The 26814-nt window shown below is 50.6% G+C and overlaps 1 protein-coding gene across 1 annotated transcript in view; it reads left to right on the plus strand.

Annotated features, from left to right (window-relative positions):
• The first annotated feature begins 11577 nt into the window (after window positions 1-11577).
• Window positions 11578-26814, plus strand: part of fbln2 (fibulin 2) — a 55664-nt gene continuing 40427 nt past the window's right edge. Inside the window, exons 1-2 of the mRNA XM_079748174.1 lie at window positions 11578-11646; window positions 13201-15566. Of these exons, the coding sequence (XP_079604300.1) occupies window positions 13418-15566 (2149 nt within the window). The 5' untranslated portion in view covers window positions 11578-11646; window positions 13201-13417. The remainder of the gene's footprint in view (window positions 11647-13200; window positions 15567-26814) is intronic.

The raw sequence follows: 26814 nt of genomic DNA on the forward strand, positions 1-26814 counted from the left end.
AGGATAATTAAACTACCCCTCTTTCAAAGACATTAACAAAAGGCTCGGATGGATTTATGTTGAGTGGCGCTAGGCGAGGCATATTTCCATTTCATCAATCATTGAATATTCCTTCCTAATGTCACACACATGAATATCTTAAAGTTTGTTTGAGTTTCCTTAGACCTTTGTTTTCTATTCATGGTACACAAACATTGAAGAGACTCTGTAGGCCTGCCTGCTTAATCAGCTTCTCTATCTCTCTATCTCTCTCTCTCTCTCTCTCTCTCCCTCTCTCTCTCTCTCTCTCTCTCTCTCTCTCCCTCTCTCTCTCTCTCTCTCTCTCTCTCTCTCCACACGGAAGCCATAAAGGTTTCACATGCACCCTGCTGTTCCTGCAATTTCCAGAACCTTCTGGAGATGAGAGATGTTAGGAGAGGGGGAGGGGGGAACAAGGGGGAGGCGGGTATCAAAGTCAGATCTCTTCAGGCAAGAGTGGAGAGAGAGGGACAGAGAGAGAGAGACAGAGAGAGAGAGAGAGAGAGAGAGAGAGAGAGAGGAGGTGGGGAAAGACGACGAGAAGAACATAAGAAGATGTGCGCCTTTGTTCCGAATCAGAAAAATAATGTTTTCTTCATCATTCATGATCTCCCCTTGATAAGTTCCTGCCTCCTTTAGGGGGGGGGGGGGGGGGCTCTCTTTGTTGAAAGGAGCACCGACCCAGAGAGGGCGACGCCGATTACCTCCACTGAATACTGAGAGGCACAGGAGCCGGCAGGAAGCTGTTTACACTGGAGCAGATGCTGCCTTGGAAACAGGTACCAGCCCTGGATACCATAGGAGCAGGTACAGGAAGCAAGGGACGAGGGGGGGGGGGGGGGGGGTCCTGCTAGGATTCAAGAAAATGGTTGGATGGAGAAGAGAGAGAGAGAGGGGAGGGGGGGGAGAGAGAGAGAGAGGGGGGGGAGGAGAGAGAGAGGGGGGGGGAGAGAGAGAGAGAGTGGTGACAGGGGAAAGAGGGAGGGAGAGGAGGGGGGAAGAGAGAGTGGTGACAGGGGGACGAGAGAGAGAGAGAGAGAAAGGTGGTGACAGGAATGAGAGAGAGAGAAAGAGCGATGGAAGGAAAGAGAGAGAGAGCGATGGTAGGAGATAAAGAGAGTCCCCATTCTCTTGCTTTTCCTGGAGAACGTGCATACCTGTCTTCGGAGAGCGCAGGCAGTCTCTGATTGGTCGACGGGTAGCGGCGGAGGCTCCTGTGGGTAGAGGGGGAGCTGGCAGACTGCCCAGCGGGGTGCACGGTATCCCATGAGCCTCGGCGGGAGCGCCTGGAAGCCAGCTGAGGAGGCACGAGCCGCGAGGAAAACGCTCCCAGGCAGCAGACTGAGACGTCTGAGACAGACTTGTTAAATCTATCGGGATGTTAAAATATCGTTTAAATATTTTGGTTCATTTAGGGATATCGATGTTGAATGTTATTCGTGGAAAGGGTCAGGTACAGTACCTGTTCGTGGATCCACTGGGAGTCAACCACCCCGACCGCTATTCATTCAAAGGGACCCAAGTGTCCCTTTCTTCGAAATTAAAAAAACACTGATTATTGAAGGCATAGGCTATATAGTGCGTATAGTATATTGCATCCTACTGTGAAAAATAAATTGAGCAAGTGCAAACGTCAATTCAGAGTGCTTCCTGTTAAAAAACGTTGAAAACAATATTCACCCTCCCTGAGTTTAAACCATGACTCGTGAATATAATAAAATGAACCAACATACCTCATTGAAGGCTTATTCTATCGCCTGAATATATTGGATCTGACTGTGAAAAATGGAGCGACCGCAAACGTCAATTCAGAGTGCTTCCTGTGCAGAAGCATTGTAAACAATATTCCCTCTCATGACTCGTCAAGTTTCTCTTGCCAACCGGTAAACACCCCCCCCCCCCCCCCTCACGTTGTGTAAAGTTTTGCGATTGATCCATAACGTCTGACACCGTATCAGGTCCACCGTCATAACAGCCCGGTCGGGGCGGAGTGGAGGACCCCTTCACAACCTCCGCGGCTTGGCGGGCCACCACCGACGGCCGCCAACGACGGCCGCCACCGGATCTTAGCAGACACGCCACTCACCCTGCTAGCCAATCACAAGCCGGTCTCTGGTGACTGCTCTAGTTAATACACTGTGTTTGTGTGTGTGTGTGTGTGTGTGTGTGTGGGTGTGTGTGTGGGTGTCAGTGAGTGAATGAGCATTTCAGTCAGTGTATCATTGTATAATGTGTGTGTGTATGAGGGTGCTTGCATGCACGTTCGTGCACGTGTATATGTTTGTGTGTGTATGTGTGTGTGCACGTCTACATCTGTGTCTGTGTGTGGGTTTGTTGGTGCTTGCATGCACATGTATATCTGTGTGTGTGTTTATTGGTGCTTGCATGAATGTGTAGATCTGTGTGCGTGTGTGTGTGTGTTTGTGTGTGTGTGTGTGTGTGTCTGTGTGTGTCTGTGCGTGCGTGGCAACAAAATACTTTGTACGTGCGAACTGATTCTCAGCTAAAAAGCTGAGAATCAACATGCTCTGAAATAACATTTGCTAAGCCCTGAAGTACAGCCATGTCTGAGCGTATGCCAGGACATATAAGTCATCTACTGCTTTGTATATCTGGACCAAGTTACTGTGCCCACCACCTACTATGCTTCCTTACCTTGTGTAAGGAGTATATAGAATTTACTGGCAGTTGACTTGGAAAACATTGAGTATAATATTCATTTGTATGTTTTAAACAGTGTGTTTAATCCCAGGAAAATAAGAATCATTGTGTTTTCGTTATCTTCGAATTAACCCTTCATAGGGAGCGGGTCCTCTTCAATGGAGGCTGCCATGTCTCTACTGTAGCCCAGAAGGGACAAACTGCTCTAGGAGGACACATTTAATTTTTCAAAAATGCATTCCGTATTCAGTTGGTTGCAATGTGCAACCACACCACTAGATGGCACTAAATCCTACACAATGCATCTTTAAACATGTTTTTATTAATAAATGTAAGATTTAAGATTTTGTTAGCCAAATATGGGGAAATTACTTCTGGTGGTGTTTCAAAACCACAAGACTTAATTCGTAAATAATAGACAGGTTAGGTTATTTTTTTATGAAATATGCGAAAAAATAATAATATATAGAAAGTTATTTTACCTTATCGAGACTTGGTGAATTCGGTTCAAAATAGTGGGAAGCACAACCTGGAAACGTCAACACAAAAAGTTTGTACTGTCTAAATTTTTTCCAAAAGGTTGAGTATCAATGGCTCAAAGTCTGTGTTCTTCAATAACGGTGTTGTAGTGGTTCAGGAGTTTAGCTCCCAGACAAAAGGTTCTGTTTTCAAACCCCAAAGCCTTACCTGTAGCTATCCCTGAGCAAGAAGTCCTGACCTAGCCTGCGAACCAGACAGATCCCCAAGCTTTATTTGCTCTGGCGTATGTGTCTGGCCCTCAGCCCGTTCAGCCAGGTTCCAGGCACAGACCTGGCCCGGGCAGAGCCAATCACAACCCCTTTACCTAAAAAGGGGCAGGTTTAACATGATGACTACAGCGGAGCATCCTATGGGAGAACCGTCTGTTTTTTATAAACATCCGAGATGGCTGCTACTGACGCGTCACACGTTTCATTACTCGGTTTTAGATAGGTCATTCAGGTCAAAAATGAATGACCTATCTCGGAAATTCCCCGGAAGTCGTTTTGTTTTGATGTACCGACATCTTTCTCAGCACAACCACTGACCTTCTCCTAGCCACCTTAAGAACCAAATGCCACCAATAGAAATTAACCCTAAATCCTGTAGCAGTAAAGAGAGTAAAGAGACATCCACAGAAGATCTACTCGCCGGGACTTCCACTTGCTTAGAGCGCCAAACGCCAAAGTGCTTTATCTTCCTGCAGACATATTTATGCCGGCGAGGGAGATTATTACCTTGCTTTATAAGAGGATCAGGGCTCTTGGGTAAGGGGGGGCAGTTCAGCATCAAAGGGAGGGATTCCACCTGGATGGGCAGATAACATCTGACCTTTACAACCGCTTGCACCCAGGCAACACATTCTTATGGCCCTCGCTCGATTTGCTTCTTGCCCATTTGAAGGGAAAGGTCAAAATGTTGTGACACAAACTATTGCAGAGTTCAGTGGAGATGCTGGCTGAGGAGATGGTGTTGAAAAGGTTCAGATATCAGAGCTTCTCCTTGTGAGCGTCCCTGTATGGTCCCACGGCTGGGTAATAACAGACCCCATCCTCTGAATGGGGGAGGAATTTAGCGGAGGGTCGAGTGTGTGTGTGTGTGTGTGTGTGTGTGTGTGTGTGTGTGTGTGTGTGTGTGTGTGTGTGAGTGAGATGAGCTCACATTTGGAGCGTCATTCACCAGCTGGCACCTGGAGTAAGCCCACCTATCATGCGTCAGGTATTTTAATCATAACCCTCTCTCCCTGGCCTCTCCCTCCCCACCTCCACCTCCTCCTCCTCCTCCTCCCAGACACCCCCCCCGCCTGCACCGCTCCTCCCCCACCTCCTGCTCCCCTTCACCTCCTCCTACTCCACCTTCAGCTTCCCAGCTCATCCTTCACCTCCTCCTCCCCACCTCCACTACCCCCATCCACCCCCTTATCCCCCTACCTCCACCTCCTCCTCCTCCCTACCTCCCTACCTCCACCTCCACCTCCACCAACCCACCCAACCTCCCCCCCTCCTCCTCCTCCTCCTCCCTACCTCCACCTCCACCACCTCCACCTCCGCTTCCCTCAACCCCCCTCTCTCCTCCACCCGGAGCAGCTGGAGCCCGCGGGGAGACCATGCTTATCGCATAAAGACAGGAGACGATGGACCACGCAGGAGGTCAGGCCTTTCCTTTCAGGAGGCTTACGGTCATAGCACCGTGCACTGCTAAGTATGGCTGAGCACGGGGAGGATATCCGCGGGTGGCGCAATTACACAAACAAGGCGTAAAGCTTTTGTTTGCTTCAGTTGAATGGACCACACTAAAACGGCACAAAACCATCATTACTTCCGCTAAGCCACTGTGACCACAAACTGCTTCGACAACTTTCCAAAGCACGGCCTTTGAAGTCGGCAAGGATGGCCATTGGTTTGTGTGTTTAGACCCCCAACCGAAATGTACTGGGTTTGATCCCCGATGTCCACAGTCTGTCGGCAGGCATCCTCAGATGCCCCCACCCCTGCCTACTCTTTAACGGAGTAATGGATTCTGGATAAAAGCCTCTGCGAAATGACTACATAGCAAGCAATTGCCAACAAGGGAAGCTTCTGTAATGTTTCTAGCAGTTCTATTCCTATTCTAGCGGACCCTGAGTGCACACGTCTCTCTTTTCCTTACTTGAGGTTTATCGTGCACGAGGGCCATTATCCTCATTGTTGACATCCCTGTGTGTTTGTCTGTTTCCCTTCCTGCGACTGGACAATACCCTGTTTATCTCCAATTAGGGAGAGAGAGGGAGAGAGAGAGGGGAGGAAGAGAGGGAGGGAGAGAGGGAGGGAGAGAGAGAGAGGGAGGGAGAGAGGGAGAGAGAGAGGGGAGAGAGAGGGAGAGAGAGGGGGGAGAGGGAGAGGGAGGGAGAGAGGGAGAGAGAGGGGAGAGAGAGGGAGGGAGAGAGGGGAGAGAGAGAGGGAGGGAGAGGGGAGAGAGAGGGAGGGAGAGAGGGAGAGAGAGGGGGGAGGAGGGAGAGGGAGGGAGAAAGAGAGAGAGGAAGAGAGAAAGAGAGGATGAGGGAGAGAGCAAGAGAGAGATAGAGGGAGGGAGAGAGTGGGGGCAGAGAAAAAGAGAGAGGGGCAGAGAGAGGGAGCAAGAGAGAGAGCAAGAGAGAGAGAGAGACTGAGAGAGAGGGAGAGAGAGAGAGAGAGACTGAGAGAAAGAGAGCAATAGAGAGAGGGAGAGCGAGAGGGAGTAAAAGAGAGAGAGGGTGCAAGAGGGAGAGAGAGAGAGAGGGAGTAAAAGAGAGAGAGGGTGCAAAAGAGGGAGAGAGAGGGAGAGAGAGGGGCACAGAGATTGAGGAAGGGAGAGGGAGAGAAGGTGGGAGAGAGGGAGAAAGAGAGCTCCCTTGCAGGAAAAGGAAAGGGAATACTGCTTTCTATTAAGCTGATGACTAGCGCAGGGAGTAGCCGAGGGAAGCGGGAGTGCCTGTCATGGCTCCGTTATTACTTCGCTCTTCTCCGTCCAAACATGTTGTTCTGCCAAACCAGCAGCCCGGTCTCTAACCGGGTCAGGCTGTGAGTCAGTGGGAGCCCCTTAGTGGGATCGCGGGCCGGGCATTTCCTTACCGTGACAGCTCTTTGTTCACACCCTTTGCATTAGCGCGGCGACATATTTCGACAACGCCACAAACACTAAGTCAGTGTTTTTTTGCTGGTTTCTTTTTTCCACCGCAGGGCCATTGTGTACCAGACAATAGCGCGATGTCAACCATATAGGGATTCCATCGCTCAGACTATTGTGTTAATTCAACACGGAGCCCTCGGTGTTGCCGGGAGACAAAGGCAAAGCCATTTTATATATAGTAACACACACAAAAGGCCTACTCCAGAGTGCTTTACATAAACACATCACTGTTTAAATTAAAACGACAATGAACCATTTCACAAAGAGAAATTATACAGAAAAGTATGAAAATAAGGTTAAACAATGATATATGACCGGCTCCGACAGAACTGTTGAAAGCCAGGCTGAGAACAATATAACACAAGGACTTTATATATAAATATTAAAAGCGTGGAAACAACTGCAGCTGGAAAAGAGCTGCAATTAGGTCTGAATGCAGAGTGCTGGTGATCCGCCTCTGAGGTCGGCCGCTCTCTGCATGGCAGGGCCCCTGCAGATGGGCTCATTGTGAACGGCCAGTTGCCTTTGAAAGCCCTCCTCGGTTACCTGAGACAGAGTGACACGCGGACCACGGATCCTCGGGCCCCTATAGAAGCCCAGCCGCTTAATGGAGATTCCAGAGTCCGGCACCTAAACTCTTCACAGACTCTCTCTCTCTCTCTTTTGCTTTTCTCCCCTCGCTCAATCTCACTCTCTCTCTTGTTCCTTCATTTCCTTTCTCTCTCTTTCAGTCGGTCTCACCCTCCCTCTCTGACCCTCTCTTTTGCTCTACCATTCTCCCTTTCTCCCTCTCTCTTTTTCTCTCAATCTCTCTCTCTTGTTTCTCATTCCCTCTCTCTCTTTCAGTCTGTCTCAGCACTCCCTCTCTTAACCTATCTTTCGCTCTACCACTCTCTCTCAATCTCTCTCTCTGGTTCCTTCATTCCCTCTCCCTCTCTTTCTGTCTGTCTCACCCCTCCCTCCCTTAACCTCTTTCTCCCTCTCTCTCCCTCTTTCCCCTTTCTCTCTCTCTCTCTCTCTCTCTCTCTCTCTCTCTCTCTCTCTCTCTCTCTCTCTCACACTCTCTCTCTCCCTCTTTCTGCCTCTCTCTTTGTTTTTCAATCCCTCTCTCTCCTTTCTTTGTCCTGCAAATCACAGGTCTGTATCCTCCAGATAGCCCCTGCTCCATCTCGGCGGGCCTGTGAAATCTTCTTTCGGGGGGAAGGAGAAGTGACTCCCTCCATCCGTGTCGTTTCCTCCCCCCTCCTCTCCACTCTATCGTAGGGTGTCTGAGTCTGTTTCCGCCCGGCGATTCGCTCAATTAATATTCAGTGAGTTGTTCTGTGGGGAGGGTCTGTCGTTTCGGGAGCCAGGAACAAAGTGGGACAGGTTGTCGGGTGTACGCCGCCACGCGAGCTCTCAGAGGAAATGGCGGTTTGTTTGTTTTTTTTCTGGGCTTGTTTCTGCGGTTTGTACCCCAGTCAGCGGGCCTCTCTGTGGCAGCAGCCATATGCTAAATCCAAGAGTGCAAAGTCATCTCAGTGTAGTATTCGGGGTGTGAATTAAATATGTCCAACCGCATCGGCCCCTTGCAGAATATGTATTTACATTAAACATTAATAATAACCGACTTCCCTGCCGGAGGGCATGGGAATCCAAGAGTGCAAAGTCATCTCAGTGTAGTATTCGGGGTGTGAATTAAATATGTCCAACCGCATCGGCCCCTTGCAGAATATGTATTTACATTAAACATTAATAATAACCGACTTCCCTGCCGGAGGGCATGGGATTCCATGCAGAATTAATTGAACGAAAAGTGTACTCATCATTTTGGTATGGTAAGAAGCATTGCTGCATCAATCTGGTTGGATCCAGATTCCGCCACCTGAATCCACAGGTTCTAAACCCATCAGTACGGCAACATAAAGAAGACCACATACTGCCTTTGGTTAAGCCGTTAAACCCGTTAATCCGTAGTATTCCTGAACCTCCGACCTCACCCCCACCAGCCCCACAACTCGACCCCCACCACCACCACCACCACCACCACCACCACCATCACCAACATAACCACCACCACCACCACCACCACCACCACCACCACCATCACCAACATAACCACCACAACCACCACCACCACCAACAGAACCCCCACCCTCACCACCACCATCACCAACATAACCACCACAACCACCACCACCACCAACAGAACCCCCATCACCACCACCACCACCACCAACAGAACCCCCACCCCCACCACCACCATCACCAACATAACCACCACGACCACCACCACCACCAACAGAACCCCCACCCTCACCATCACCAACGTAACCACCACCACCACCATCACCAACATTACCCCCACCACTACGACCACAACTCAACCCCAAACCCCATCACCACGACCCCCACCACCACCACCAGCATAACCACTACCACCCTCACCACAACAACCATCAGCACCACCACCTCCACCAACATAACACCCACAACCACCACCATCAACCCTATCACCACCATCACCACCACCAACACAACCCTCAACACCACCGCCATCATCATCCCCAGCAACCCCCAGCACAACCATCACCATCAACCCCATCACCAGCACCACCCCAATCCGTCTACCACCATCATAATCACAACCATCAACCCCACCCCTCACGCCAGCACCATCAACCCCCAACACCAGCACCACAACAAGCATCAACTCCACTACCATCACCACAGGGCATGAAGAAGTTGCCCCAGACCCATTCTGGGAGTGCTGTGAAGGCCTCGCTGTGTCTGGTGTCCTGGGGTCGCCCCTGGAGATCACACCAGGGCTCCACAAGTCTCACCCCCACGCTGCCCGGTACCACTCTGTGTTCTACGGCCTGGGTCGGGCCACCTCTGCTGGGTTCATTGAGACGGAGAGAAAACGATGGAAAGTCTGGCTGGTTCTCAAGTTCCCTGGACCCAGGTCATCTTCCGCTCCAGGGCAATTGGCAGAGCAAGGCATTAGCGTCACTTCCGGGCTACAGGGGTTTGATTCCCATCGGTTTATTATGGAGAGTTTTTAGAATTTTATGATCGAATCACTTACAGGGATTTCAGATAGCATTGTGGAGCAGGAAGGGGCTAGGCCTGTTTCACAGCGACGTCACCAGCCAGTATCATGAATCCTCCCCCAAAGCGCTGTCCTGCACTCGTAGAGACAAAACAAGGAGGTTGGACTTTGAAGCTGTTATCCATTACGGGAGGCTTATATAGATCACAATCCTGTGTAGATCAACTGTCGTATTTCAGGGGTCTGATTCCCTGCTGGAGCCAAGCTGAGAGGAATGTCTGCTCATAAAACATATTCTAGGACGTACTGGATAGACGCATTGACCTAACAGGGCATATATTACGGATCACAGCTCGAAGGAGACATCTGCTCACCGCAGACTGAGTCCCAGTCCTGTTTCTGTAGCAGGATCCAAGCCGTGGCCGGTGAGAGTGTGTTCTGATGGATCCCAGCCACTCTGTCATGAGAGTCCACTCCTCATCATTCTTTCCCCTGGGGGCTGCCATGGCCCCTGGTGATGGCCCATCTCTGCGGACCATCACCCTGAACAGCTCCTCAGCCACGGACCCCGGCATCACAATCACCTGGCCCCTACCCAAGACCACCCTGGCGCCACCTCCACCCCCTCATTCAATGGGGCTTTTAGTTAGAGGCCCCTGAAGGAGTGTGGGTGAGAGAGTGGTGGGAGTTGTGGTGGCGGTGGTGGTGGTGATAGTGATGGTGCTGGTAGTGATGAGTGATAGTGATAGTGCTGGTGGTGTTGATGGTGGTGGTCATAGTGGTGGTGGTGGTGGTGGTGATAGTGATAGTGGTGTTGATGGAGGTGGTCATAGTGGTGGTGGTGGTGGTGGTGGTGATAGTGATAGTGGTGTTGATGGTGGTGGTCATACTGGTGGTGGTGTAGGGGGTAGTTAACGGACAGCCCGGTCACCGTCGTCCAGCGTGGAGAATGTTATTCAATCCCCTCCTTTCCCCCCCACTGACCCCAGTTACAATACAGCTCCCACTTAACCCCCCTGTCCCCTCGAACCTCCTGGGGCCCTTGAAGTATCTCCACATCTCAGGGTGTCAGGACCACATTTACGACGCCCTGGGGAGAGGCTGGGAATCCAATTCAGCGGACTGGCGTTGTTTGCTTTCGCCTCCAAACCACGAGGGGTCTTCAGACGTCGAGAGAGGGTTGATATGAGGTTGAAACAGCTGTGGGGTCGGCGTCACAGCCGAGAGGAAGTGGGATGGTAGACAGCCCCCAGAGTTAGTTGTGGACATTGTTCTTTTGTGTTTGTGTATGTATGGTAACATAAACACAAGCAAGATGAAAAGGAAGCAATTTCGGGACATTTACTTAATCTGATATGGCCTTAAAGCCGCTTTGAAATAAGTGTATCGCATCTGTAATGACAAACAGTAGTGTATATTGGCAGTGTTAGCCACATTCTCAGCCCATTTAGTTCAGTTATGGGACATAGTTAACATAAGACCCAGGATATGGGTTGGGGGGGGGGGGGGGTCCTGTTTCCAGTTACAACTGTGGGCTTTCTGCTTCCAAAGAACAGGGCTCAAAAGGCTTTAATGTGGGGTTGCTAGTGCACCCCCAGATAAAACAGAACCCAAACGCAGATATCAAAAAGCCCATTAAAGACAGATGTGGTGTTTTGAAAGGATTTAGCTTCAATGGCCACTCTACAGCCCTGTCCTCCTCTATGATGTGCAAGTTAGCCGTCAGGCGGCATGAAAGATGATTTAGCACATGCCTCATGTTTAGCCAAGGTTATGGTCTGTAGTTTGGGATGTACATGTGAGACTAACTCGTCCGCCAGTAGCCACGTTTACTCTAGAGGAGCTTTTACTTTGGAAACTATTTTCAAACGGCAATTCAACACAAATAAAAAAAACAGGTGTTCACTTTAGATAGACTTTAGTCCATTATTGACTTTAATTACCTGTTTTATTTAAATAGGGGCTCGATCTAATGTATGTTTGGCATAACTTCAAATAAAGTAGGTGTATTTTATTTTGTTAATTCGTCAACTTTCTTTTACATGCAGGCTACAATCTAAAGGAGGGTAACAGTGGTCGGTACTTATTAACATCAGGGCTGTGCAGCAAGCGGGACGGGATATAGTGAAAGTTGTGGACCTCCCACTTAACTCCGCTCCCCTCGCTCCGGTCCCTGGCAAGGAGCGCCTCTCGGTCCGGACTCCAGACTCGCCCCAGCGACGCTCCCGGGACCACGCAGCGTCTCCCTCTAGGAACCCACCCAGGTCAAGGTAAGGGCGGATCACACTCTGTGGAAAGACTGCGAGGAAAAACGTTTTGTTGCTTTGTTGTGTAAATGTGGAACATAATTGCGTCTATGGAAGCTGAGCGATCTTTTGAGAGAGGTGCATTCTGAGTCAACTGTTGGAACTTTAACCCGAAAAAGTTAAAAGACGCACGTAATTTATCTCTGATGCGTCTTCTGAACTAATAGTTTTACTTGGAACTACGGATTGGAACCCGAAGTTCCCAGAGCGAGTCACTTTTATACGAGAGAACACAGGTTGCAGTGCAAAGAAAATAGCCTATTGACAAAATTAAGACCTAAACTTTTATTGCTTGTTCACACAGGCTACATAATCTGTGAGTGTAGACTTTGACGTTTTGATAAAAATAAAATGGAAAAACTTACAACTACCGGACTGTAGTTTTACATGCGCATAGATGCCCGTTAAAGCCGCAGCGAGCAGGCAGGCACCAGGCAGTAATTGACGCCGACGGTTGTCAAACGCTAGGGAGTTTTCCAGGGAACAGTGTGGCTGTCGGGCAAGTTGACAGTTACAGGTTTTTGCAAGGTCTGTTTTATGAAATGCAGAATCATATTGACTGCAATACGATCCAATACATTGTTTTTCTTTGCGTAGTAGTGGTACGTTTATGATAACGCCTGGTTCTTTATTTCCCCAAAGCATATCTGCCATTCGAGGCAGCTTTCCAGTATTTGTACCCCGCTAAGCCCCCTAGCCAATGGTCCAGTTTTAAGTAGTTTTTTTTTTCTCTCTTCCTTTCCTTAAGGATAAAAGTAATTCCCAGGCATGACCCTAATAAACAGTCTACTTAGCTGTCAGATTCCACTAATGCAGGGTCCCAAACGCCAGACCTTATTAAAAGTAGAAACCTACACTGTTTAGACGGGATAAAGTTCGCCCACTGCACAGACATTGACTTAAGACTTCAGCACTGATTTCCATAATGTGCAATCAATTTCCTACCCTCCCCCAGCCAGCGAAAAAACCTGAAGCAATTATGTTCCACAGTGAGTCTAGGCCACTGCTTCAACGGTTGGCCTGGACCATTTCTCCCTGTTTTGATCTAACCGATAACAAAACAGGCTGTAAGAATTAATATTACAATTCCAATTATAACTAAAGAGGTTTCCTGAGCCGTGAACCTTCAAACCTGCGGTTGGCATAATGGACATCAATAATGCCAACGTTGAACCTTCAACCATGTTCGTAATGGACATGACTGTGTGTACAGCTGCAGGCAGGAGAATCACTGCAGTCTGAGCTCAACTAGCAAGCCAGATGTTGGCTTGGAGTCTGACGCTGTTATTTCACAGAGTAACAGCCTCCCCCTTCCCCTCTCCTCTCTCTCCCTCCCTTTCATTTTCCCCTCTCCTTCTTCTCCTCTGTCTGTCTGTCTCCTCATCTCTCTCTCTCCATTTGTCTCCCTCGCTCTCTTCCTCCCTGTAATTGACTCTCCACGTTCCTGTCTTTCTCTACATCTGTCCTGCTCTCTCTCTCTCTCTCTCTCTCTCTCCCTCCATCCTCTCGTTCCTGCAGGGTCTTGAGTGAATTCGGGGCTTCCCCCGAGGGGTGTAGTGCACGGACCCCCCACAGAGCGCAGACCCCCTGCAGGGCTGAGACCCCCCGCCGAGCGGAGACCCCCTACAGCGCGTGGACCCCCAGCCGAGCACGACGACAATCCGCAACAACATCTCATCGCTCAGTGGGACCTGTCCCGCGTTCTCCTTCGGATCCCCCCCTCCCCCAGGCCGTCATGGCACGCCACCGACGATACGGGCCGGCGCCGGTCACGAGCGCGCTCCTCACGTGCACGCTCCTCCTCCTCCTCCTCTTGGCCCCGCCCCCGGGCCTCTGCCAGGAGGGCTGCAGCGGCGTGAGCTGCCCCCCTCTGAGCCACTGCATCCAGGAGGTGCTGGAGGGCGGCGCCTGCTGCCCGACCTGCGTGCGCACGGGGTGCACGTGCGAGGGCTACCAGTACTACGACTGCCTCAACGCCGGCTTCAAGAACGGCAAGGTGCCCGAGGGCGACGCCTACTTCGTGGACTACGGCAGCACCGAGTGCTCCTGCCCCGAGGGCGGCGGTCGCATCAGCTGCAGCTACATCAGCTGCCCCGATCTGCCGGCCAACTGCATCCAGACCTCGGCGCCGGCCGACGCCTGCGCGCACTGCGAGCGCGTGGGCTGCGTCCACGGCGCCAGCGGGCAGAAGTACGACGCCGGCCACTCCTTCCACATGGACGCCTGCAACGTGTGCCACTGCCCCAGCGGCGGCGGCGAGCTCACGTGCTCCCCGGTCCCCGACTGCAACCCGCGGGACGCCCGCCTGCCCGTGGCGGCGGCGGCGGCGGCAACGCCGCCGCCCACCGTGCGCGGCGGGAGGCACGGCCCCCCCGACGACCCCCGCAGCGCCGGCTTCGTGCAGCGCCGGGGGCACGGCGGCGGCGGCGGCGGCGGCGGCGGCGGCGGCGGCGGCGGCGGCGGCCCGCATGTCTATCAACCCTTGGCGCTGAAGAAGATTTCTCTAGAGGAGGAAGAGGAGCAGATGGAGGCGGGGGACTACGATTACGAACCCGTCGGCATCGGTGAGTTTGAGGACAGGCCGGCGTCCCGCAACACCCCCGCCCCTCGGCCGGGCCAGGGGTACGGGCGGAGGAACAAGCTGGAGCTCAGAGAGAGGCACGGCGTTCGGGACCACGGGGCCCCGGAGACGGGCACCGGGCCGGCCGAGCGCGGCACCGTGAGAACCCCCGTCCGGCCCCACGCCGCGACGCACGGCGTCGGCGGCGGGACCCCCCACGGGAACAACATCCAACGCCTGCGCCCCCCCAACCCCCAGCACACCACCCACAGCCAGCCGGACCCCCAGGCCATCCCGGAGGGCCCGGCCCCCGCCGAGAGCATGACGGACCGCGCCGTCTTCTCCCTGCACACGCCGCCCGACGGGGACAACCTCCCGCCCTTCTTCAAGAGCCGCGACGAGACTCCGTCGGCCCGCGCGGTGGAAGACCCTCAAAGCGCGGACGCAGACGTCGCCCAGAGGTCGGCCCTCCCGCCGTACCCCCTGGAGGGGCCCTGGAGCGGACCCCCCGTGTTCCAGCCCGCCCCCGGGAACCAGAGCCCCTGGGCTCATCACCCGGTGCCGGAGGCCGGACAGCCGTCACAGCGGCTGGGTGCGGGGGGCCGCCCGGATCGGCCCCTCCACGCAGAGTCCACGCTGCGCAGCCCGAGCACGGCGCGGAGCGCGCCCACCTCGGATTACCCCGACGAGTACGAGACCGGGTACGATGACGCCGACATGGAGGAAGAGGAGGAGCTGGTGCGTGTCCGAGAGGGGATGGAGAACAGGGAGGGAGCGTTCCAGTTGGGAGGGAGTGACGTAGGGCCCGGGGGACAGGACGGGGTGCATGATGGGAAGGCACCAGTGGTGGAGGAGGAGGGGGGTGGTTTGTGGAGCAGCCAAGCCCAGACCGAGAGCGCCCCCCTGGTCACAGACTACGACCAGCACCTCCACCTTGAGACCACGGTGGCGCCCAGAGAGACTACGCCCCCCACCACCATCCCCACCACCACCACCACCACCACCACCACCACCGCAGCCACCACCAGCACTGCAACCACCACCAACACCCCCACCACTTCAACCAGTGCCACCACCACCAACACCCCCACCACTTCAACCAGTGCCACCACCACCACCACCACCACCCCTAAAAGCTCCACCACCACCGTCCAACCAGGCACCACCAATACGCCCACAGAGGTCACCTCAGAGGGGCATCATGGGAGGATGCAGCCTCAGGCGCGCTTTGACCCCCCCAGCGAGGATTTAGTGAGGGGGGAGGAAGAAGGAGGAGAGGAGGCGGAGGGAGAGGAGGAGGAGGAGAGGGAAGATTCAACGGAAGGTAAGTCAAAAAGGTTTTCATATTTTTAAGTATGATGTATTTATGTTTATGCTTTTTTGATAAACTCACAAACACATGCATTCCAGAAAGTGAATTATTTAGAACAGGAGTTGCTCGCTCATATAACAGCAACAGCTCTTTATTTTGGTTTTTTTGGCCAATCATACCACATAACTCACTGACAAATGTTGCGATTGCATCGCCAAGAGACCGGCTCGTAGTATTTCAACGCCAGGAACACCCATTACACACTACACGGTGATGTAATGCGTGTGTCATTCAACTCAAATCCTTTTAGCAAGCGCACTTCCTTCCTAGCATAAATAACGCCAACGCCAAGTTACCGCCAGCTCTTACACTTCCCTCCGAGCTTCCCCGGTGGTTCGCCCCCGAGTCCACTACACAACACAACAATGTCCCTCTTTCTCTAGCGCACTATAAATCCCACAATCCCAACTGCAGCATGGAACTCACTGGAGCGTAGAGCTGGGTGATTAATCGATTTTTAATCGTAATTTGATTTAATGGTTTAGGACGGTTTAGGTTTAGGTTTAGGAAGAAAATCGATTGTTTAAAAAAAATTAAATAATCAACGTTTTTTTTTAAGAGTTAGCTTAAATTCTGTGGCAACCATAAGCAGCAGCACATCAATTTATTCCAACATCTTAAACTGAGGCACGCAGCAGAGTGGGATTTGTGTGTTATTTACTTTGCTTTTGTCAATCATTGTTATTCTTCAAATAAGATCCAAGCTCAAAATATATATATATATTTTTCACTTCTAGAAAAAAAACTATTAAAATCGATAATAGGGTTTGGTTTGAAAAAGTCAGAGATTTTATTTTCAGGCCAAATCGCCCAGCCCTACTGGAGCGTGAGAGTGGAGATATCTGTACCCAGCCGGGGTATATATTAGGACCACGGGGGGCCGGGGACAGAGCAAAGGGCCCATCGCTCCATCGGTGGCGCCCCCCCCCCCACACACACACACACACACACACACACACACACACACACACACACACACACACACACCCAGCCAACACACACCCCCGGCGGGGTCCTTTCTTCTCCGTTAGCGGTCATCGCTCCCGGCGCTCTTATAGGGGCTGACAGGCCGGAGAGGTGGGATCACTTTGGGAATAAATCGTCTCTCTCGTGCGGCTGACTTCAAGCTGCCCCGTTTCTAAATGGGAGCGTATGAGATTGCGTTTTATATAGAAGGAACCTGTGTTTTCTTTTTCCAACTGTCAGACGGATACACTGCACTGGACGCACTGGAAGGCTGTTTTAAGTGTAGCGTGGCGTTACATAGACGAATCGCAAATGCGTAGGAGTCCCAAATCTCTTTGTTTTGTTTTCAATTTCCAAGGTGCGTGTGACGCATTGGCGGCAGCCATCTTGGTTGTTTATGAAAATGCCTCAACGGCGCTCCAGTAGGACGCTCCTCTAAAGGCGGTCACCGTATCAAACCTGCCCCATTTAGATAATACATTAGAACGGCTGTGATTGGCCAGAACCGGGCCAGACTGCGTGAAATCTGTCTATCTGCTAGCAAATTAATTTAAGTTCTCTGGCTGGTTATTGAACTACTATTTAGTCATTTATTAGGTGCTCTTCCCCAGAGTGGTTCAGATACAAGTCATGAAGGAGCAGCGAGTTAAAGTTGTTGTGGAATCTCTAGACAGTTGATGAGGAGAGCGAACCCACTTTGCGTTTGGAAGTCGAACAACACAACCACAACATTATAACTACCATGAATACATTGCAGTGAAGTGTTTAGTTTGGTGCATTAAAGTATACTGTTGTGAAGAGTACAGCAGTGTTGTAAAGTATAATGTAGTTTTGTGTTGTATAATGTAGGGTTGTGTACTATATTGTCTTATAGTGTAGTGTATTGTAGTATAGTGTTGTGAAGTGTAGAGTAAGTTTGTGTAGTATAGTATAGTGTAGTGTGGTGTATTTTTGCATAGTGTTGTGTGATATAATATGGTCTTGTGAAGTGTAGGGTAGTTTCGTGTTGTATAACGTAGTGTTGTGTAGTATAATGTAGCGTCATGTGGGGCAGTAGTGTTGTGAACTGTGCAGTAAAAAGACTCCCAGTCGGCCGGTTAGCAGAACAAGATATCGCGTTACCGCTCTGATGACCATTAGGAAGGCACTCGTTATCAATTACCCCGAACGAAGCTCACGTACTCAACCCGATCTGTGCGTGTCCTGTTTGATTTACTCCTCCGCTCAATCGCCCATTGATTAGGCGTTAATAAGTACACAACTCCTCTGAAACACCCCGGCTGGCTAATCACATCCTCAGCGGCTGAGCTCGGAGCTTACGGACGGTGGTGGTATCCTGGTCCAACCCCGGGCTCTACTCCCCCAGCCTCCCCCAGGAGGTTAGGGTAAAGGGTCTGCTTATCTCGGGCCCCCCATCCCAGATGAACCGCGACCACTTGGGTCCTGAGGGCCAGAGGAAACAGTTTATCAGGCGTTTGGTCTCTCCTCGAGGCCGTCGCTCCTAGACGCCAGGCTCTTCGCTCTCTCCCCCCCCCCCCCCCCCCCCGATAAGCGGCGGGGGTACGGCGGTTTATCAGCTGAGACAACACTCGACGACTCTGAGAGCTCTCCACTTGTGACAGAGCGTATTTAACGGTGAGGCGTACTGGCCGAGTTGAGGAGGAGAGAGTTCGGCCGGGATCTTTATCTGCCCGGCGCGATGCAGTGTTGCTGTTGGCTTTTGATAGCGCACGCGCCGTATATTTAATCTACCGTGCACATGTCTTCTGCGGATTCTCGCAAGGGAGTCGTTGCACTTTGCACATCTATATTTCATATTTGTATTATGTATCCTCGCCCTAATAACCGTGCGTAGCCCTTTGGAAATGAAGGCCTAACGTGGGTTATGATTCACATGGCACCCTGTCAGTTCTTTTTGGTTTTTGTTTGAGAAGACTAAATCGTTGGTAGCCTTTCCGGCCTCGGTGGTACGCTGTGAGGGTTCACGGCCGCACTTGTTGGTCACTTTGAGTAAAAGCTTCGCCTTGATTCACTACGTTTAGAAGCATAAGTGAATAAGTACCCAAGCAGGTAGAGTGGTCGGTCTGGCAGCCAGCAGTCGGGTTATTTGTGTGTTGTGTTTACCTTCTCCTGCACTCAGGTGAACACGTGGCGGATGTTTCTGCGGTAACGGCCTGATTGACACCAGATGTTTGGGACACCTGGAGCCCATATTGGATTCTAGTCCTAATCTGTTAGACATCCTTGCTTTGAACTTTGGGATGGAAGTCTGCCATGTCTAACCAATTTCCAAAATAATATATGACTATGTTTTTTGGCCCAGATACCCGTTGCTTGTTTTGTGTGCTTTTTGGACAGCTTTCTTCCCTCTTTATTAATGATGCATTGGTGTGTTTTATTTATTTGATATATTTTAAAAACAAAACAACACAGCCAGGAGGCAACATTTCTTGAGCAAAGGTGATTTTTAGTATTTGCCAAATGGTTGGAGCAGTTGGTGAAGCTCAGCATGGCTTGTGTTTAGACCCATTTCCTGGAGGTTCTGGGTGTTTTCCGCAGCTAGTCTCATTACAGACAGCAGGATGATCGACCCAGGTTCTCACAGAAAACATCCCAGGGAAACCGTCCAATCACAACACGGGCCTGGGCATCGGCGTCTGACAGACAGCAGCAACCGAGGGGATATGGCTAGCAACATACACACACAAATCACACACGTACATATACACACATTCTTTCTCTCTCGGCCCTGTTCCTAACAAAAGGGCTCAATAATGGTTGAAAAAGGTTTCCATGTGTTCACATATCACCCTTCTCCCCTGTATGTATACATTCACAACAAACACAGAGCACTGTGTGTTTCGAAACGCTGCGTGCGTTTCAGAGCGATTTCGGAGAACACGACTTTGATGTCAGATCTGGAGGGAGTTTGAACGACGGACACACACAGACCTAAACTCAACCGTGCATGTCTCCATGTCTGGAGCTCTTGGCCAGCGATTACAGACATTGATTTTTAGCATTGGCTCATTATTACCCTTATTCCATGGAAAAAGTAATAACGTCGGAGTCATAGTGAAACAAACACACGTTTTCTTCTCAAATCCCTGCGATACACTCTGCGGCTGTGACGACTAAACGGCTGAAGCGGATTAAGTGGATTTGGTGTAAGCCAGAGGTTGATTTCAGCAGATCGTGGCGAGGTTCTGCAGAGAGCCGGAGACCCAGACTGCGAGTCCAGCAGATGTGATCCATTCAACAGACTTTTCCTCCGAATAAATGAACCGGGCAGGCTGTGTGAATACAAACTACAGATCATTGTACAGTATATATACTACACTACATGTGATGTAGTGCCAGTACAGCCAATCACAAGGCCTGAGACGTTCCGGAAGTGACCGAGCACTAAATATGCCAGACTTTAATCATAGGGCAATTTTGTGTGCAAAACTCAAATGTGTGTGTGTGCTCAGACGCAACACTTATTCATTATTAGGCGCATGTGTTTGATATTGAGTTTCTACATATGGAGGTCGGTCACGTTAAAAGCGGTCCTCAAAAATAAACATCATTGCTACTAAAGCTAATGATAGAGCCATGATTCTGGTTCATTAGAGTGTAGAACCCGGCTGTGTGTGTGAGAGAGCAAGAGAGACCGTGTGTGTGTGTGTGTGTGTTTGTATGTGTGTGTGTGTGTGTGTGTGTGTGTGTGTGTGTGTGTGTGTTTGTGTTCGTGCATGCTTATCTTTGGTGTGTGTGTGTTTGTGTGTGCGTTTGCGTGCATGCGTGTTACGTGCGTGTGTCTGGGTGTATGTTTATAAATGTGTCAGAAAAGTGTTATGTTTATATGTGTGTGCATGGGTGTGTGTGTGTGTATGCATGTGTGTGGGTCAGTGCTGATTGTTGCTTCTCTATTCAGATTAAACCAAAAGGTCACTTTGAGAAGATGGATTCTCTCAGCAGAGAGTCATCAGAGGTCTCTGATTCAATCATCGTAAACACATGTGTTCTCAGATAGCTAGACAATCGTGTGTATGTGCTTGCGTGCGTGTGTGCGTATGTGCGTGTGTGTGTATGTGTGTGTGTGTGTGTGTGTGTGTGTGTGTTTGTGTGTGTGTGTGTGTGTGCGTGTGTGTGTGTGTGTGCTTGAGTGTGCATCCATGCATGTGTGTGTGTGTGTGCGTTCTTATTTGTACCTGCATGCTTGCCTGTGTGTGCATCCATGTGTATGTGTGTGTGTGTGCAGGCATACATGCTAGTTCGTGTGAATGTGTATGTGCTCGTGTATGTGCTCGCGTGTGTAAAACACCATTTGTAATGATTAGACAGCAGATGATGTATCTACTCCCTGGTCTATGAAATCAAGGTTAGACCCCACGGCAACAGCTGGGGCTCAGGGTAGAGGCCCGCTCTCTGATTGGTGGAGGAGGAGGAAGGGGAGGGGGGGGGGGAGGAGGGGGGGGGGGGGGGGGGGTACAGCACTATCTACCGTATCTACTACTACTACATATTACCTGTTTTCTGTTGAGCAGGATATAAACTCACCATATCACCTGTGATGATAAGTAGATCCAAGATGGACGACCCACAGCTGTAGTGGATCAACAGGTAGAGCAGGTTGCCTGGCAACCAGAACGCTGCTGTTTCCAACCCTGTGTCCAGGTGCCCCTGAGCAAGGTACCCCACCTTCTCCCAGTGCAGGCTCTTCCCCTGCGGTGCTGACTCTGCCGTCGGTGTATGAATGGGTGAATGGGTGGGTGTAAGAATTTGTGTGTGAATGTGTGCATGAGTGCGTGTATGAATGCGTGTATGAATGCGTGCATGAGTGTGTGCATGAATGGGTGTATGAATGTGTGGTTGGATGGGTGAATGAATGTGTGCACGCATTTATAGTTGAATATGTGTATGAACGGGTGAATGAATGTGTGAATTTGTGTATGCATGTGTGTGTGAATGCCTGTATAAACGCCTCACGTTATGAGAGCGCTTTATGGATGCGGGCTGTTTCCCAGAGCCCTCACCGCCCTCTGCTCTCCCACGCGGGTCAGGAACCACAGATAAGATCCGGCAGGAGGTTTCCAGGCGCGGCTTTAAGATTCCCCGGACAAACATTGGGAAGCCGTGAAACACCATTACAGGAGATTGATGGGGGCCCCCACCGACCAAATCCCCCCCACCTCACTGAACACCCATAGGGGAGTGAGTGCTGCACGTCTCAGGGGGGCCGTAGCAGAGCTTTCCTGGGCCTCGGCGGTGGGGGTCCCCCACTGTTACAGACGGAGTCTCTGCATGACACAATACGTAATGTACTACAGGGCTGCGCTTTAGTGGAGCTACACTGTGGTGTGATGCATTAGGACCCCCACCCAAAGAGAACATTCTTAACAGCCAAACGCATGGGGAGACACACACACTTACACACACTCACACACACACAAACCCACAGAAACAGGCACACACACGCACACGCACAAACACGGATACGCACACATTCATTCAGACACACATGCACATGCACAGACCCATACATTCAGATACACCACCCCACACACACAAACACACACACACACAGGCACACACAAACAGATATGCACACATTCATTCAGACGCACACCTCATGCAGAGAAGCACAGACACACTCCCACACACAAACACGTGCACACTCACACATGTACAAACACTCTACCTCACTCACACATTCCCATACACACACACACACACACACACACACACACACACACACACTCCACAGTTAGAGATATTGCCCACAGGAGGCTTATCTGACACAAGTGTGGCAATGTACTCAACTGCAGAGCAATAAGAGGGAGCTGTAGGCATTTGTATGGGGGCCAAGGTGAAACAGGAGGTCTGGGATTGTTTGCTGTAATTTTCCATCCATTTCTGATTTGTCAAGGTATAGAACGGAGAATTAAGCAAAAGTGCTGCGTGCAGCCTTTTAAAAATTCAATGTGTCTGACCTTTGGTGAGAAATTATGGAGTGAGGCCATTGCTTGCGCTTGTCTCTTTAGGTTATTGAACAATGCAACACGCACAATAGGGTACTACAGACTCGATTCAGCATTTCTAATTGCATAAAATATTATATGGACAATAAAGTTGTTCACAATAGATTCACCGTTTTGTGAGTCCATGCATTACTAAGCGTTACTCTCTTGTTAGCTTTCTCTTTCATTCTTTCTCTACCTCTCTCTCTCTTTCTCTCTCTCTCTCTCTCTCTCTCTCTGTCTCCCTCTCTCTCTTTCTCTCTCTCCCCTCCCTCACTGTCTCCATCCCTCCCTCCCCCCCCCTGCTCTGTCTCTGCATCTCTCTATCTGTTATCATCTCAGCCAGGATGCCAAGCCAGTTTCTACACATGTTCATCCCAGAGTTCTTCTTCCAGCAGAATATTGCTGTTCAAATTCCTAATTTAATTACATTCCTGGTTTTCCTGTGCACCGGCAGCATTGAGTATGATAGAGCTGAAGAGACAGTGAAAAGTGCTAGCCTTTAAAGCTTTAAAGTAAATCCTCTTCAAGGTTTATGAGTGAAGTGATGATCAAGCATGTCAGTAGATCTAATTCATCAGTATGGTTAACGAGTGCAGAGATTAACGTCACAATATCTGACAGTTATGTTACGTAACTTTTAAATCAAGTATAAAATCACAATGAGATCAACTTCAACCTCATGTTGCTCGCCTATTCAACTGTGTTTGTTTAGGTGCATGCTGGGAAATCACTTCCTCTTGGCTTCTCTGTGTTCCGACCATTCAGCCAGTGATCATAGTATTTGTGAGTGGTCGTCGTAGCAACACATCCTCAGAATGCCTCGTCCCGACCTCCGGCAAATGTCAAGGCAGGGAAAAAAAAGAATGAAACCCTCATTTTCTCGAAGAGAAGGTATGTGTAAGAAATGCGAAAAAAGTAATTTCCCAGCGTGCCTCTGTGGAATGAAAACAGTTTGAAATGCGGTAAACGCCTCGGTGAAGCCTGTGCTGATATCTAAATAAAAAACAGCCACACATCAGAGTGGCGGGGACAGCCCGAATCAGGGGGATTCAAGGACAATCCCTTCAGTTCTGTTATCTGCTTGACACTCCATTCTGTATTTGTTTAACTGATGAGACCCCTGGGGATTAGAGTGGGATTAAATAGAGATAGCACATAAACACACTGAATCACGCAGCAGCTGTCTGGGCTGCGTTGGGTGAATCATATTGGGGGCATGGGGGGAAGCCATTTTATTGTTTTACACTTTTATACGCCGCACTCAGAACAATATATCAGGCAGAAATGGGATAGGATCTTGGCAGCCTGTGGGACCTTTTTGCTCTCCTTGTGCGCATGACTGATGCTTTTAATGTTCTCTGGGTACATTATAAAGAACGTGGAAGTCACAGAGCCGCGTCGGACTTCACGCTTCAGTATCTGCTGTTCGATAGTGTTTCAGGGTTCAGTTGACCGGATACAGAAGAAAAAGGCAACAGACATTTTTCCATTGAAAATGTGTAACCTTGAATCTCAGTGCTTTGATAAAGAAACATTTTATATGAATTTGACGCGATTTGCGCCAGGTCAAAAAGTAGAGCTGTTGTTGTCTTGGGCGGTATAAGCTCACCCTAACCGCTCCTGACGAGCTGGCTTTTGCCTTTCATGGATAAAACATCATTTTTATCCATGAAAAATCAATCAATGCAGGCCATTTACCATTTGAACATTTCCCACCTTACGGTTGGGCTGGTCTCCGCTCTCTCTCGCTAATTGCTGTCTATCGTCTCAGGGATCACATTAGCCGCGTTCCGACGTAAAACAGCGTCTCATCCACCGGAGTCCTGGAGGGACTCTTGACAGACCGCTTCCCGACATTGTTCTGGGTGTCACACTCTCTCTCGGGGTTCAGTTTCGTCTCAACGTCGTAGAAAAGAACGGCACTCTCTCCGTGCGCCTTATGAAGCGGCGTCAACATGACGCACGCGCGCGAGCGCAAAGGTAAACAACCGCTAAAGCCAAACAACCAGCCACCCCGACTAAACAAACAGCAATCAGGGGAAGGAAAGATGTCAGGCCTGGAGTTGGCCCGTGAAAGTTTGCTCAGGATGCTCGGGGGAAGTGGTTGTCGTGGATGTGTGGAGGCCCTGCCTGTTTGGTCTCCTCTGGTGCTTGCTTTTGCTCATTACTTACAGATGACTGAGTGTTGGTCATCAGTCCCGTCACAACACAGGGACGGGGGGCTGGCTGCTGTTGGCTGCTGTTGGCTGCTGTTGGCTGCTGTTGGCCGCAGTTGGCTGCTGGGCAGATGGGCGAGCACCGAGACATGTCTGATGTCAAGGCAGGTCTGGGACTGGACAGACAGCCAGGTGTGTTTTCACAATGGGAGTGATGTCTGCGGTTGGTCAGATGTTCAGATGGGCACACAGACAGACAGACAGACAGACAGTTAGGCATTTAGATTGACAGACAGGAATGTTGGTCGCCTACGAGAAAGGTGTATCTATGTTTTTGGACGGGTCCATTATCAGACAAACAGCCAGACAGGTATACCTCCAGACAGACAGACAGGTGTACCTCCAGACAGACAGGTGTACCTCCAGACAGACAGGTGTACCTCCAGACAGACAGACAGACAGGTGTATCCCTGTACCTCCGGACAGACAGACAGGTGTATCAGTGTACCTCCAGACAGACAGACAGGTGAACCTTCAGACAGACAGGTGTATCAGTGTACCTCCAGACAGACAGGTATATCAGTGCAACTCCAGACAGACAGACAGGTGTATCAGTGCACCTCCGGACAGACAGACAGGTGTATGAGTGTGCCTCCAGACAGACAGACAGGTGTATCAGTGTGCCTCCAGACAGAGTGATGTTGGCATCTCAGTGTGAGACTGGATGCTCCAGACCCCCCCTACCGAGCTCTTCCATCAGGGCTGGCAAGCTCTCTTGCTCTCTCGCCCTCTCTCCTTCTCTCCCTCCCTCTCCCTCCCTCCCTCTCTTCCCCTCTCTCTCTCTGAGTGCCTGATAGCGACAGGCTGGGTGCTTGGGTCTGCGTTGCCATGGGAGGCTGCGGCTCTCATTGTTTCAGCAGTAATTAGCGGGCGGGTTGCCAGTCTGAATCCGACCTCTGTGCTGGGACCTCGTGTTTGTCCTTTGGCAGGGGCTCTGGAACATATTTCACCCAGCCGAGCGACGGTGGAGGTGGGGGGCTTGGTGCGCTGTGGGGCTCCAGCACGTCCAGGTCTTCCCAGTCCCATCGCTATGCCGACGGGTAGGTAGGGAGGCGGCCCAGCGAGCGCCAGGACGCCGTCAGGCAAAGGGATGGTGTTTCTCGTCGCCGGCTTGTTTTTGCTCTTCGTCAACATCAAGTGTGATTCCTAAAAGAGATCTCCACGTCATTGTCCAAGTGCTCTGCCTGCCTCTGTCCTTTGAGCAAGGCATCGGCTGAGGGACGTTGAACAGTGTTGAGGAGGGATGTAGGAGACGTTCTGGTCACGTAACGAATTTGACGGGAAACAGAACGAACCTGGACACAGATGTCACTCACTCTTCTGAAATATTTCCCTCCCCAAACTGCATCAAAGTTTCGTACAAGTTTTGTACAAAACAACAAAGATGTTTTCACGGTTTGACGGTGTTTCATTCGGAGGGGAGAAGACGTATGTCATTCAAGTGTTAGCTCCCCCCCCCATCCCCCATTTATGTTTGTTTACTCGATACAGCGCTTGAATTGTGAATCAATGATTCACAATCTGCTCCAGACAGCCATTAAACGGATGTTTACGGAGCATTACGGAAACCAGGACAGCCATCAGACCTGGCCCAGTCGGAACAAACACTGAATAAAAGGGAGCACACTCTTCCCAAAGCAGAGCTATTCATCTGAACGCGCGCCACCGCGGCTGTGGCCGCCAGGGTCAGCATAGTTATGGGGGCCACAGTACACCCTCTCGTAGGTGTGGGGCCTGATTACATTCCTGGGGATAGCGAGGCAGCGAGCTGTGTTCAGCATTAATATCCCAGCTACGTTCATTTAGGAGCTTTGTGTTTTTTTTGTTTTTTTAATCTGAGGCGCTAAGCTTTAAACCTGCACTATGTCATTTTTTTTTTCTGTGTAGCCATCATTTTTTTTCACTCTTCAGAATTCGATTTTCTTCACTGTGTTTCCTCTATGGACCAAATTGATTTTAGGAGGAGGGAAAATCCCCGGGTTGATTGAGTCGTGGGTGGATGGCGGTTAT

This window comes from Pollachius pollachius (assembly GCF_949987615.1).
Source record: "Pollachius pollachius genome assembly, chromosome: 12".
In the NCBI taxonomy this organism is placed as follows: Eukaryota; Metazoa; Chordata; class Actinopteri; order Gadiformes; family Gadidae; genus Pollachius; species Pollachius pollachius.